At 56.6% G+C, this 12,243-nt stretch overlaps 1 protein-coding gene across 6 annotated transcripts in view; it reads right to left on the reverse strand.

Annotated features, from left to right (window-relative positions):
- The window catches only part of COL5A3 (collagen type V alpha 3 chain), a 60,084-nt gene that overhangs the window by 3,057 nt on the left and 44,784 nt on the right, over positions 1-12,243 (reverse strand). For 5 of the 6 annotated variants that reach the window (XM_072721492.1, XM_025985802.2, XM_072721495.1 and 2 more), the window contains 32 exons: positions 12,068-12,112; positions 11,780-11,833; positions 11,612-11,656; positions 11,184-11,237; positions 11,031-11,084; positions 10,887-10,940; positions 10,658-10,765; positions 10,395-10,484; positions 10,084-10,137; positions 9,211-9,318; positions 9,001-9,108; positions 8,861-8,914; positions 8,340-8,393; positions 7,610-7,717; positions 7,482-7,535; positions 7,224-7,277; positions 7,058-7,111; positions 6,870-6,923; positions 6,239-6,346; positions 5,550-5,603; positions 5,329-5,382; positions 4,971-5,024; positions 4,692-4,745; positions 4,413-4,520; positions 4,182-4,235; positions 3,605-3,658; positions 3,289-3,396; positions 2,952-3,005; positions 2,836-2,871; positions 2,327-2,380; positions 1,526-1,742; positions 1,330-1,442 (listed from right to left, as the gene is read on the reverse strand). In XM_072721492.1, the coding sequence (XP_072577593.1) occupies positions 1,330-1,442; positions 1,526-1,742; positions 2,327-2,380; positions 2,836-2,871; positions 2,952-3,005; positions 3,289-3,396; positions 3,605-3,658; positions 4,182-4,235; positions 4,413-4,520; positions 4,692-4,745; positions 4,971-5,024; positions 5,329-5,382; positions 5,550-5,603; positions 6,239-6,346; positions 6,870-6,923; positions 7,058-7,111; positions 7,224-7,277; positions 7,482-7,535; positions 7,610-7,717; positions 8,340-8,393; positions 8,861-8,914; positions 9,001-9,108; positions 9,211-9,318; positions 10,084-10,137; positions 10,395-10,484; positions 10,658-10,765; positions 10,887-10,940; positions 11,031-11,084; positions 11,184-11,237; positions 11,612-11,656; positions 11,780-11,833; positions 12,068-12,112 (2,328 nt within the window). The remainder of the gene's footprint in view (positions 1-1,329; positions 1,443-1,525; positions 1,743-2,326; positions 2,381-2,835; positions 2,872-2,951; positions 3,006-3,288; positions 3,397-3,604; positions 3,659-4,181; positions 4,236-4,412; positions 4,521-4,691; positions 4,746-4,970; positions 5,025-5,328; positions 5,383-5,549; positions 5,604-6,238; positions 6,347-6,869; positions 6,924-7,057; positions 7,112-7,223; positions 7,278-7,481; positions 7,536-7,609; positions 7,718-8,339; positions 8,394-8,860; positions 8,915-9,000; positions 9,109-9,210; positions 9,319-10,083; positions 10,138-10,394; positions 10,485-10,657; positions 10,766-10,886; positions 10,941-11,030; positions 11,085-11,183; positions 11,238-11,611; positions 11,657-11,779; positions 11,834-12,067; positions 12,113-12,243) is intronic. The other variant, XR_003233150.2, reaches the window with a different exon arrangement.

A 12,243-nucleotide genomic window follows, 5' to 3' on the forward strand; every position in this document is an offset into this window, starting at 1 on the left:
TCCCTCCGGGTGGGACAACCACTGTCTCCCACTGTCTCCCGGAAGTCCCTGGGGGGTTGGGGGACCTGAGCCCCTAATGCACAATAGTGACATTTTAATCTTTATTGGCTGCCCCCTCCAACCCTTCTCACTTCCCCTCTGTTCTGATGCCACCCGAGATCTCCACCTAAATAAATGACTTGCCCTCAAATGCTTGTCTCAGGGTCTATGTCTGGGAAACCCAAACCTGGATCATTCCTCCCTCCCCCTCTCCAGCACCTCTGAGCAGGAGGAAGGTAAGCTGGTGAGAGAAGCTCAGGCCTCAGGTACCACAAGCAACTACTCAGAGGGCAAGTCCTACATGACTGGGGGTGAGTCTAAATTCCCGTCGGAGGTGGGGGATATTGAGCTCCCACTAAACCAGAGCTCTGACCAGTCAAAAATAGCAATAAGCAACGAGGACATCACCGTGCATTTCCTCAGGCTTCGTGCTGGCTACAGATCTTACAGGCGGCGGAGGCCTCAGCACAGCACCACGCATCGTGTTTTATCAGTGCTCCTGACAAGTGCATCGGCACCTCAAATGTACAACCACCCTGGGGCAGATGCTTTCTTGAGCCCCATTTTACAGATGAAAAACACTGAGGTGACATCTGTACCCCAACCCAGGGTTCTAGAGTGGGTGCGGCTCGTCCCATGCCCTCCACTGTTGAGCCTGGTGCTTGGTGTGGGAGGCTGCTAGGCTCGGGGCTCCCTGATGGAGAACCCCAGTGTTCCTGGGGTCCTAGGTGGTCTCACCCCTCCCCTTCGCATGCCACAGCCTGGAGGGCAGTGTGTCGAGGGCCTATGAGACAGCAGGCCAGGAAGCAGGCAGATGGGAGGTTAATGGCTGGGCCTCTGGAGCCAGCCTGCCTTGGGTAGTCCCATCACATCTCTGTGCCTCAGTTTCCCTCGCTGGTGGAAAATGGCAGAACCGCTGCACCAGGTGCCTGGGACTGAGCGTTAATGCAGCTAAGCGCTGGGAACAGCTTGGCACACATACGCCCTATTTAAAGGTTTGACATCATTTCTGCTTTTTTTACTAGATTTTTTTTGTGTGTGTGTCAATCTTTCCTCATAGAAAGTGAGCTTCATAAAAGCAGAGGTTTGTTTTGTCTTATTTTTTGATTTTCTGCTGTAGTCCCAGCCCTTTACAGGACTTGGCATATAGCAGGTGCTTGGTTGAAGGAAGGGTAAGGCCCCAGACAGAGCCTGGTGTGTGCACTGGGCAGGCAGGGGAGGCAGGGCGTGGTGGTGGGTTTGGGATGGTTTCCGGAGCCCAATTTCTCCCCCACTCCTCCAGGCACTCACTGTCTCAAACTTCTTGTCCGGGTAGAGACAGGTCTCTCCTCCGGCCGTGAAGTTGCAGAAAACCCTGAGCGCATCCCTCGCACAGCCCTGGTTGGGGTCAATCCAGTACTCCCCTGCCGCAGAGCCAGGTGCGGGTGAGTGAGCGAGGATGGGACCCCAGGGCTTCCTGCCCGCCCCCGCCAGGGAGGGACCTCACCATCAGGCAAGTGTGGGTGATTGCGGTACAGCTCACTGCACACGAGGCCTGGGCGCTCAGCGGTGCCCGGAGGGCGCCGCATCTGCTCCAGCTCAAAGCTCAGCGATGTGAGTGAGGCCAACACCTCCTCCATGCCGCCCTCCGGGGCCTCCAGCGCCCCTGGGCCTGGGAGAGAGCGCCGGCGCCTGCGCAGCCCGTGCAGCTCAGCTGGGGGACCCTGAGCAGGGGTGGGGATGGAGGAGAGGAGAGAAGAGAAGAGATGTGGGAGGAAGAGAGAGGAAGAGAGACAAGCAGAGGTGAGAGAGACACCGGAGTGCGGAGGGATAAGAAAGGGGAGAGAGAGGTACGCAAAGGGGCAGAGGACATAGAGAGGCAGACAGAGAGACACACAGGAGGGAGAGACAGAAAGAGCCGGAGATGGGGAAAAGTCCAAGTAGTAACATGATGAGAGATCCACAAGGTGAGGCAAAGAAAGCAGAGAGAGAGAGAGAGAGAGAGAGAGAGAGAGAGAGAGAAACAAAGACAAAACAGTGGAACAAGTATTTGAAATAGAGACGGGGAAAGGCCAAGAGTGATGGGAGACAGAGAGAGAGATGGTGGGGGAGACAGAGCCAAGCAAGATGAGACCCAGTCAGAGCCCCGATGGATGTCCCCCTAAACCCCCAACCCAGATCCTCCTTCAGCTTTCAAGGCACCTCCCTCCCCACCTGCATGCCCTGAACACCTGCTGTGTGCCCCGCCCAGTTCTGGGCACTGGGGGACCCAGTGGGACACCCCAACATACTCTCTGGGGGAACTTACCGGAGGGCCAGGGGGACCAGGGGGGCCAGTGTCACCACGGGGACCAAAGGATCCCTGTAGGGAGGAGTCACTTGGGAGTGAACACTGTCCATGGAGACCCCTTCCTGCCCACACATACGCACACCCTCACACCCTCACAGCACATTCACACCCACCCACACACTCACACGCACAGCGCTGGGGGAGGGACACGCCACGTTTAGCACCAAGTATAAAACGCACATTTCCTTTCCATATTTTAACATCTCCGAAATCAACATCTTAACATCTTTGGCATATTATAGTTTCCTTGTCAAAACTGCTTTCTTTCATAGTAGTTTCTAAAATAATGGCGCATCTTAACAATTGATGGCATCTTCGATTTGATAAAATACAACAGTAGGTGTTGAATAAATATCCGCTGAATACGTGATTGAATGAGTCAATGAACAGAATGCAAAGGTATTGAGGGTGAGTAGAAGGGGGCAGGAACCCGGGATGTGGGAGCCCAAGGGATAGCGTATACTCACCGGGGACCCCTTGGAGCCTTTCTGTCCTAGAGGACCCTGTGGGGTACAGACAGGGAGAGCTGGAGTCCCAGCTGGACCACCACGGTGACCCCACCCCACAAACCACTCTTACTCACCGCCACGCCTGGGGGCCCAGGGTGGCCCAGAGAGCCAATGGGACCAGGGGGACCCTGAAGAAAGGACACCAAGGTCATCACTGATGGTGTTCACCCCTATGATCCAGGCACATCCCCCAGACAAGCCTCTAGTCTCCTCAAAAGAACAAGCCACAGACCCAGCCCCCAACCTGTAAATCCCCAGATAGAGCCCCCCATTATCCCCAGACATAGTCCTTACCATCCTAGACCCAGGCTTCTAGAACCAAACTCACATAGTCTCTAAAGAAGCCCCAATTCTGCCTCCCTTCCCACCCCTCCCTCTGAACACATTCTTCCCACTTGGGATAGAACTCACAGGTTCTCCCTTGGGGCCAGGGGGGCCCTGAACGCCTGGCAACCCCTGATCCCCTTTCTCACCAGCTTCCCCAGGGGGACCGATGAGGCCAATTAATCCAATGTGGCCCTGGAGGACAAGAGAGGCACATATGGGGAAAGAAATATGGTGGGAGGAGGGAGAGATGCTGGGGATTTTTCTTCTAGAGTCTTGGGGGAATGAGTGTGGGAGCCGAGGACACCCAACCTCCCAGCCCCAGCCCTCTGGCCAGGGAGGGAGGTAAAGGTGGAGAAAATGGAAGTAATTGGGGGAGAAGAGTGGAAAGATGTATCCTTACCTTTTCCCCCTTGAGGCCAGCATCTCCCTTCAATCCTGGAAGGCCAGAGGGCCCCTGGAAGGAGGGGGAGGCTCAGTTGGTGAGTCTCAAAAATGACATCTCAAGGTTCATGTGGGTGATTGGGGGATAGTCAGATGAGAAATTATCCAGATTTCAAAGGGGGACTACCAGGGATGTGTTCATGGGGATGGTCAGGAGAGAGGAGGGGTGACAAGGGATAATGAAGGCATTGGAGCATGGTCAATATGAATGGTCAGTGGTCAGGATCAGTGTGGGGGGTCAGTGTAGACTAGCAAGATAGATGGTCAGTTTGGCCTGTCAAGATGGAAGATCATTGTAGTGAGTATAAACCACCAAGATGGAGGGTCAGTGTGGTTGGTCAGTGTAGACCACCAAGATGGAGGGTCAGTGTGGGTGATCAATGTAGACCATCAAGATAAGTGGTCAGAAGAGATGGTTAGTATAGATGGTCAGGGTGGACAGTCAGATGGATAGTCAGTGAAGGGTCACTAAAGGATCGCTGGATGCCCAGAGTGGTTCTCAGTACCAGGACATCAGGGACAAAGAGGTCTCTTACCAGGGGTCCAGGAGGGCCCATCTGTCCAGGAGGACCCAGGAGGCCTGGTTCACCCTAGGATGATGCAGAACATGAGGGTGCTGCCCTGGGCCAGAACCCAGTATGGATGGCCCCACACCACCCCCTACCCCAGGGTCAGCCGTTCCAGATTGTGATGAGAAAACACGAGGTAGGAGCACACAGGGAGGGCCTGATCCCACCCCACCCCATCCCTGTCCCCACCCCACTCACCACAGGGCCGGGGATCCCTCGAAGACCCTCAGGCCCCACACGTCCAGGGGGCCCTCGAGCCCCCACTGGGCCTGTCATCCCTGGGGGTCCGTCAGGACCTGGCTCCCCCTGACAGACCAAGGCAAGGGAAGAACAGAAAGAGTCAGAAGGTACCTTCCTCCTGACCTCCAAGTCAAGAACCAGCAGGGAAGGGGAGGGAATTGGGGCAGCCATTCTGATGGCCCAACTGCTGGTCGAGGGTTAGTGTAGGGACCCCCTCCCCAGGCAGGGGACACTCACCTTGGCTCCTTTCTCCCCTTCTCTGCCTTCTCGACCCACACGACCTGAAGGACCCTGAGGAAGGAAAGAGTATGTGTTGGTAGGGGGCTATTAAGGCAAGGGGGACTTGTGGGAGTTAGGAGGGCCTATGGGGGTTGGGGGGCTTGTGGGAGTGAGGAGGGCCTATGGGGGTTGGGGGGCTTGTGGGAGTCAGGAGGGCCTATGGGTGTAAATGGGGGCCTGTGGAGATGGGTGGGGAAAGGATGGAGCCAGGACAGCCAGGAGGCAGGTCTCACTTACCCTCTTGCCAGGAGGCCCAGGGGGGCCAGGTTCCCCAGAAGCCCCAGGTGGACCCTAGGGATATGTGACAGCACCAGGTAGTATTAGCTCACATTGGTCGAGCATGACTGTTTCAGGATGCTTCTGATCCAAAGACAGCCTTCCCCAGACACCACGCCAACACCGGCCTTCTCCTCCCTCTTCCCTGAAGCTGCCCACGTTCATGGCGAAGCCCCAGAGAGGCAAAGCAAGTGCATCTAACTCGGGGCCCTGGGCACCTCATCAACCTACTTCTCTGGCTCCCCAGTTCACCCCAGTTCACCCACTCACCCACCCCAACCCCCTCTGCCAGCACCACGTCCTCTGCTCCCCCACTCACCGGTCCCCCAACATCACCAGGGTCTCCCTTCTCTCCTGGGGAGCCGTCGATACCCTGTAGAGGAGTCATGGAGGCACTTAAGAATTTGAGGGTGAAACGTGGGGAAACATGAAAGTTATTTGCCTCACTGACCTTGCCCAAGTCTGTGGAGGTGGGGAGATGGGGACAGAATTAGGAATATGTGGGACTCATGAGCGGGGGAAGAAGGGGCTCACACTCACCGAAACTCCAGGGTCTCCAGGGGGTCCTAGGTCTCCTGGGAGCCCGGTGGGGCCCTAGAAGACACAATGAGGAATAATCCCCTTTCTTAATTATTGGGCTTTCATTCATTTATTTGACAGATAAACTGAACCCGGGCACAGCTTGGGCTGCTGAGGATATGCTAGTGAACAAAACACAAACTCCCTGTCCTGGTAGAGTGAACATTCTAGAGTCTAATGTGTGTAGGTGCTGAGCTAAGAACATTACACACATCACCTCACTTTGTCCTCCAGCCACCACCACCCCCAGCTCAGGACTCACAAAGAGGACTGACCCTCAGAAAAGAGGTCAGATCCAAACTGAGGTCCCACAGACCCTGAAGCTCCCCACTGCCCTCTCACCCGACCCCAATCCCCACGGCGATGGTGGGAGGGTCTCAACCTCCACCCTAATGCCAAATCCCACATCAGCCCCAACTCGGCATCAATCTCAATTGTTCCAACATTTTCAGAATGATTCCATGTGGAAGCAAGTTTCACCCCATAGAGTGACATACAACCATTCATATATTCATTATTCAGCCGTGTTCTGGGTTGCTCAGGGAATCACCACATTGGAGGAGGAACCCCCGGCTAGAAGTTGGGGAGCAGGTTCAAGTGGACACAAGTGCCCCTCCACGATCTCTACCTTCATTTTTCCTGAGACTCACCACATTCCCTTTGGCTCCATCCTCTCCAGGGGGACCTTTCTTGCCTGGGGGTCCAGCAGCCCCAGATGGGCCTGAGTCTCCCTTTTCACCAATTTCTCCCTTGGGCCCCTTTGCAGAAACAGAGGACAGAGGTCAGAATAGCCTGGACTCTTCAAAGGTCAAGGGTTAGCATCCCTGGACTCAGGAATCCTGGGATCAGAATAGCCTAGACTGTCCAAGGGTTCAGAGGTCAAAGGGATCTAGGACTTATTGGAGTCAGGGGCCAGGATGGTCCAGTTGCTTAGAGATCATGACCAAGGTTGGTCTAGCCCACATGCCACACTGGAGTGAATTAGAAAAGAGGATCCCTCTGGGAAGTTTAATCCCCAACTCAGGTTCATGGTTTGGGCCTGAGCCCCCATCCCCCAACCTGCACCCTCAGCCCCACACCCTCCTGTATGTACCACCCGAGCAACTCTATGTAGCAGCCCCTATCTGAGACCTTCCAGGGCTGTCATCAAGATAACTAGGGATACCCATAGGTCCTGGGTCAGCGACTGACTCAGGCCTGCCCAGAGGTCAAAGCACCCCGAGATGCCCAAGGGCCAGGGGTTCCCTGAGATGGGTACATAGGCACAGGACAGTCACTCACAGGGAGGCCTGGGGTTCCTGGAGGTCCTGGGTCTCCAGCCTCCCCTGGCTCACCCTGTAGGAGGCAAAGTAAGGACAGGAGAGGTCAGATTGTGAAAGGCAGGGAGGAGCTCCCCAGAACAGCCACCCCCAAGCAGGACTGGCTGTGCCTCCCCCACCCTAGGCAGCCCCCTGCCCTTTATTTCTCACCTTCTCGCCTACAGCACCTGGCTGACCAACTCCCCCAGGCAGCCCTGGAGGGCCCTGGAGAGAAGTAGGGGGTAGATATGGGACCATGAGATCCCAACAGCCCCTTTTGGGAAATGGAGGTGCCCACCTCTCAGGCATCCTGCCCTACTCCCCACTGAGTCCTCACCTCTGGTCCACTGGGGCCATGGGGACCCCTAGGCCCTGGAGCTCCATGGGGACCCTGCAGGGACAGTCAGAATAGCATTCAGTGACCTCATGACTCCCCAAGGCACCACTAACCACCATTATCATCCTTAATGCTGGTGACCAGCATCATCTTAAAATGACAATGTGTCCTGTGACACCGCCCCCCCCAAAATTGATTTAATGGCCACCACCACCTGCTATCCCCTTCCCCCTCCCACCTTCCCCACATTGCGCATACCATGGACCCTACATCTCCGACCTCCCCTTTCTCTCCAGGAGGGCCTGGCAGCCCCTATGGAACAAAGATGAAAGATTGGAGCACAGTGTACAGGGGAAGAGGCCACACCCCCAAACTCAGACACTCACCTGTAGGCCAGGGGGGCCAATCACCCCAACAAAGCCTCTCACTCCATCATCTCCTTTCTGCCCAAAGAGGCCTGGTGGTCCCCTGCGCCCCTGAGCCCCATCTGCTCCCTGGAAGAAGGACAGAAGCAGGACATAGTTAGGGTCTGGGTCAAGGTTTGGAGGTTAATAATTACAGTCAGTGTTGGGGTTAAGTTTAGAAAGGGTCAGGGTTTGACTTGGCATCGGGGGTGCAGGTTAAGGGTCAGAGTTCGGGAATTAAGTCAAAGGTTGAGTCAAAGTTGTCATATGGGCATTGGATGGGGAGATGGGCATTGGGTGGTGAGTTGAGGTCAAGGTCATGAGCAGGGTTCAGATGGGGCTGAGATAGAATTTAGGGTTGAATTTGAGGTTGGGACCAAGGTCAGATTCAAGTTTGAGTTCAGGTCTGGGGTTAGCATTGGAGGGTGGGTCAGAGTTGGGGTAGGACAGGGTCAAGGTTCAGTTTTGAATACAAAGTTTGAGTTGGGATTGAGGTTAAGGTCATGAATAGGGTTAAGACTGGGACGGTGAGGGCCTTCAGGATTCAGGCTGAGACTGGGATTGACTCAGATTCCGAGGTGAGTTCCTGTCAGATGTCAGCATGGAGGGGTAAAATCGGGATTGGGGTTGAGTTGGGTCTGGGTCATGGTGGAGGATACTGTCCCTTCCCATCTGGGATCCAGGGGATGGTCGCAAAGCCAGGAGCACTCACCGGGGAGCCTGGGTGTCCCACAGGACCCCGTACACCAGTCGGTCCAGGTGGGCCCTGGGGGAGGGAGCATAGCCAAAAAACACCTTAAATTCAAGATTTGGAGGGCACTCAAGATGACAATCACTGCCTCCCACGCCTCCCACCGGGAAGCAGCTGTTGCTGTCCTGTCTTCCTAGCCACCAACCAATGGGATCAGACACAGACATCATCCTAAGCTTGGCTCATCAGAACTTTGCCCCAGGAGTCCCCCCAGGAGTCCCCCCAGGACCCAGGGGTAGAGCTGGCTCACGGATGGCCAGACACTGTGGCTGAAGTCCTAGAGGGAAGCTGGGGATGTGATGCCCCAGAGCCATGCAGAGTCACAGGGAGAATGATGGCCACCAAGGAAAGGGAGGTGAGGGGAAACCACCTCAGCACCCTCCCCATTCTCTTGGGGCCCCGGCTACCCTGCCCCCCACCATCCTTCACATCCCTCTGCCTTCCCCCCGGGACCACCTCCCTCACTGGGGCCCCACACTCACCGCATCCCCTTTATCGCCTTTGCTCCCTTTGTTACCAGGGGGACCCACCTCCCCCTGCAGAAGAGACAGGATGAGGGAGGACCAACTCAGCCTCTGCCTACCCTGAGCCCCAGAGCCCCTCCCTCTCCACGAACACTCACCTTGTCCCCATCCTCGCCAGAAGGCCCAACAGCTCCAGGGGGTCCCCGAAGCCCCAGGGGCCCTGGGATCCCATCTTTCCCTGTGGGGCCAGGGGGGCCACGTTCACCCTGATGGGAAGAGGGGATGTCAGGGGCCAGGGCAGAGGTGAGGTCCTGGTATGTGGGGTCCTGAGGATGCTTGAGGAATGTATGTCATGGGCAGGCACTTACCGGGGACCCCTTCTCGCCTGCAGGGCCAACAGGGCCTTGGCCTCCACTTTGGCCAGGAAGCCCGATGCCTCCTGCTGGGCCCACTGGACCCCGCTCCCCTGGGGAGCCCTGAAAACAGGGGTGAAAGGTCAGGAAAAACAGCAAAAAAATAGTTCTCATTGATGGAGGGTTTTCAAGCCTCCAGGCACCGAGTTAGGGAGTTACTGGTGTCATATCCACTCTCTTCCCTTCTCCACAGCGGCCAGGGGGACACCTGAGAGGGCACACAGGTCCCTCTGCTCACAGCCCTCCATGGAAATGGGCAACCCTCCTGGTAGCCCACGGGCCCTGCATGACCTGCCCCATTACCTCCTGCCCTCTCTGCCCCCCACTCACCCCCTCACTCACTTCCTTCCAGCCACATAGGCCTCCTCACTGTTTCCTCCAACATGTCATGCATACTTCAGTCCCAGGACCTTTGCACATGCTATTCCCTCTGCCTGGAACACTCTCCCCCTATATACCCACATGGCTCCTCCTCACCTCCCTGAGGTCTCACCTTCTCAGGAGGCCTTCCTTGATCAGCTCATTTCAACTGCTCTCTCTCCCTACTCCCCCCTTTTCTGTGCTATTCATCACCACTGATTTCTTATTTCCCAAACTAAAACATAAGCTCCAGGAGCAAGGAGGCTTTTATATGTTGATGTCTGGCATGCAGGGAAGTATCAAATGGATCATCTCATGGATGGGGCCATGTCACAGATGAGAAAACAGGTCATGGGTGTGACCCAGGCCTGTATGACACTCAAAACAGTGGACTTAATCATGGCAATGCCCTGCATCCCAGATGCCCCAAGGTCCCTCCACCCACCCAGTAGATGGGGTTATACTTACGTTGGCTCCAACAGGGCCCAGGGGGCCTTTGTCACCCTTTAAACCAATAGGCCCCTGAGGGAAGAGATGATTCAGTCAAGAGATATCCAAGGCTGTGCCCAGGTACTGTCTTCCTTCTGGGGGGTCACAGTTGCCCCCTTCTTCCTGGGCACTGAAGGTCAAGAGTCTATCTCCTCCAGGTCCTTCTGACTGTCATTCCTTTACTTTCATGGCTGCCCCCACCCAGGTTGCCACCACCATGTCCCTCCTCCTCCTTCTCTGCCTCACAGCCCAGCCAGGTATAGTTGGGAAGGGCTCTAAAGGATACTCACTGGGTCCCCAGGGGCTCCTTGGGGGCCGGGGAAGCCCCTGGGTCCAGGTGGTCCTTCCTTCCCAAGGGGTCCCGGTGGTCCCAGGTCCCCCTGCAGGGGTACAGAGGAGGAAGGTCAGGCTCCAGAGAGAGGGTGCTGCCCCCTAGTCTGTGACTCTGGGCCCCCTCCACCATGAGGCTGATTCTGAGCCTTGGGGTGGCTTGAGGCCATTGAGGAACCTTTGGGTCCACTCAGCTGAGATTTCCTAGGGGGCAGGGTCTCACCTTGATGCCCTCTCTGCCTTCCAAGCCAGGAAGACCTTGTTCACCAGGAGGTCCAGGAGGGCCCGGGGGGCCTCTCTCACCCAGAGGTCCTGCTTCTCCTGTCTTTCCCTGAAGAGGACAGAAGCTTATCTTGAATGGTCAGGGGCGTGGGGGATTGTCTGATATGCGCTTCCCCTGAATATCTCCCAACTGGTGCAAAACTGGGAAGACCTGTGGGGCCTATTCTGACCTGAGGACCCACGACGCCAGCTGGTCCAGGGGGGCCCGTCTGGCCTTGGAAGCCCTGGGGAGAAAAATTGAAAGGGGTGGCACACAGGAGGAAGAACAAGAGAGCCTAATGGGGTCAGCTGTCAGAAGTCAAGAGGCCACTCACCAATTCTCCTCTCTGGCCAGGGTGCCCAGGACGCCCATCTTTCCCCTGGGGGCCCTGGGGAACAAGATAGGAGAGAGACGAAGCATGACCCAGGAGTCTCCTCACTCCCCGGCTTCCCCCCAGGCCAGCCCCAACCAGGGTGTGCTCACTTACAGGGGGACCCTTTGGCCCAGGAAATCCAGGAGGGCCTTGCAGACCTGGGAGGCCCTGAAATGGAACCAGAAGCCATGGCCTAACCCTTCTTCCTGGCCCCCTGAGCCCCACATAAGGACAAACATACTGAGCATATTGAGTGCTTTCTGCACACCAGGCAGGGGGCCAGACACACTACACACAGTCATCATTTCGTGTGTCGCTGCAGCCCCTCGCAGTGGGGACTGTGGTTATTCCATCTTACAGAGAGGGAAGCCGAGGCCCAGAGAGGTGGAGTGACTTGCCCAAGGTCACAATGCAGGCAAGTAGCCGAGCTGGGACTGGAACTCACAGCTCCTGACTTTAGAGGCTGCATTCCTTCCCCCTCATCATAAGGCCTCCTCCCTACCACCTCAGTTTGTCTCCCATCCAGAAACCCACACACTCACCTTTTCTCCAGGGATCCCAGTGGCCCCATCCTGGCCCACATCGCCCTAGGACATAGCGGAGGAGATTCAGGCTGCAGGACGAACCCCACTGGGAGGGCTTCCAAAGGGCCTTGGGGAGCCTGGGCCAGGGGGCCTGCATGGGGGCCTGACCACCCACCCAGCCCATACCTTGGGGCCTGGCTGCCCGGTGGCACCCGGCTGCCCCCTCTCTCCACGGGAGCCCTGAGTAGAAAAGAAGCAAAGATTAGAATCAAGGGGGGGGGACCTAGAAGATGAGCCTGAGTCCTCCGGGCCCCTCCCTCTGTGAGTCCTCCTTGCCCAACCAGAGACACCGATATAACCCAAACCCTCTGCCCTGCGCACTCACGACCTCCCCACGGCCTCTCCTCCTGCAGTCCCTCCTTCCAGCCCTGCCACCCCCCCAGGCCCAGCAGAACCGGGGAGCCATCTCCTTACTGGTGGTCCCCGCTCTCCTTCCAGGCCTGGCTGCCCTGCCTTCCCCTGGAAAATAAATCAGGTGAGGGGCAAGCAGAAGAAAGTGACAATGCAAAGACATGACACACACAAATGCATCCAGGCACAGACCCAAAATACGTTGGGTGACCTGCAGACTCAGTGGACAGCCAGAGCTC

Source organism: Vulpes vulpes, chromosome 9, assembly GCF_048418805.1.
Source record: "Vulpes vulpes isolate BD-2025 chromosome 9, VulVul3, whole genome shotgun sequence".
Classification (NCBI taxonomy): domain Eukaryota; kingdom Metazoa; phylum Chordata; class Mammalia; order Carnivora; family Canidae; genus Vulpes; species Vulpes vulpes.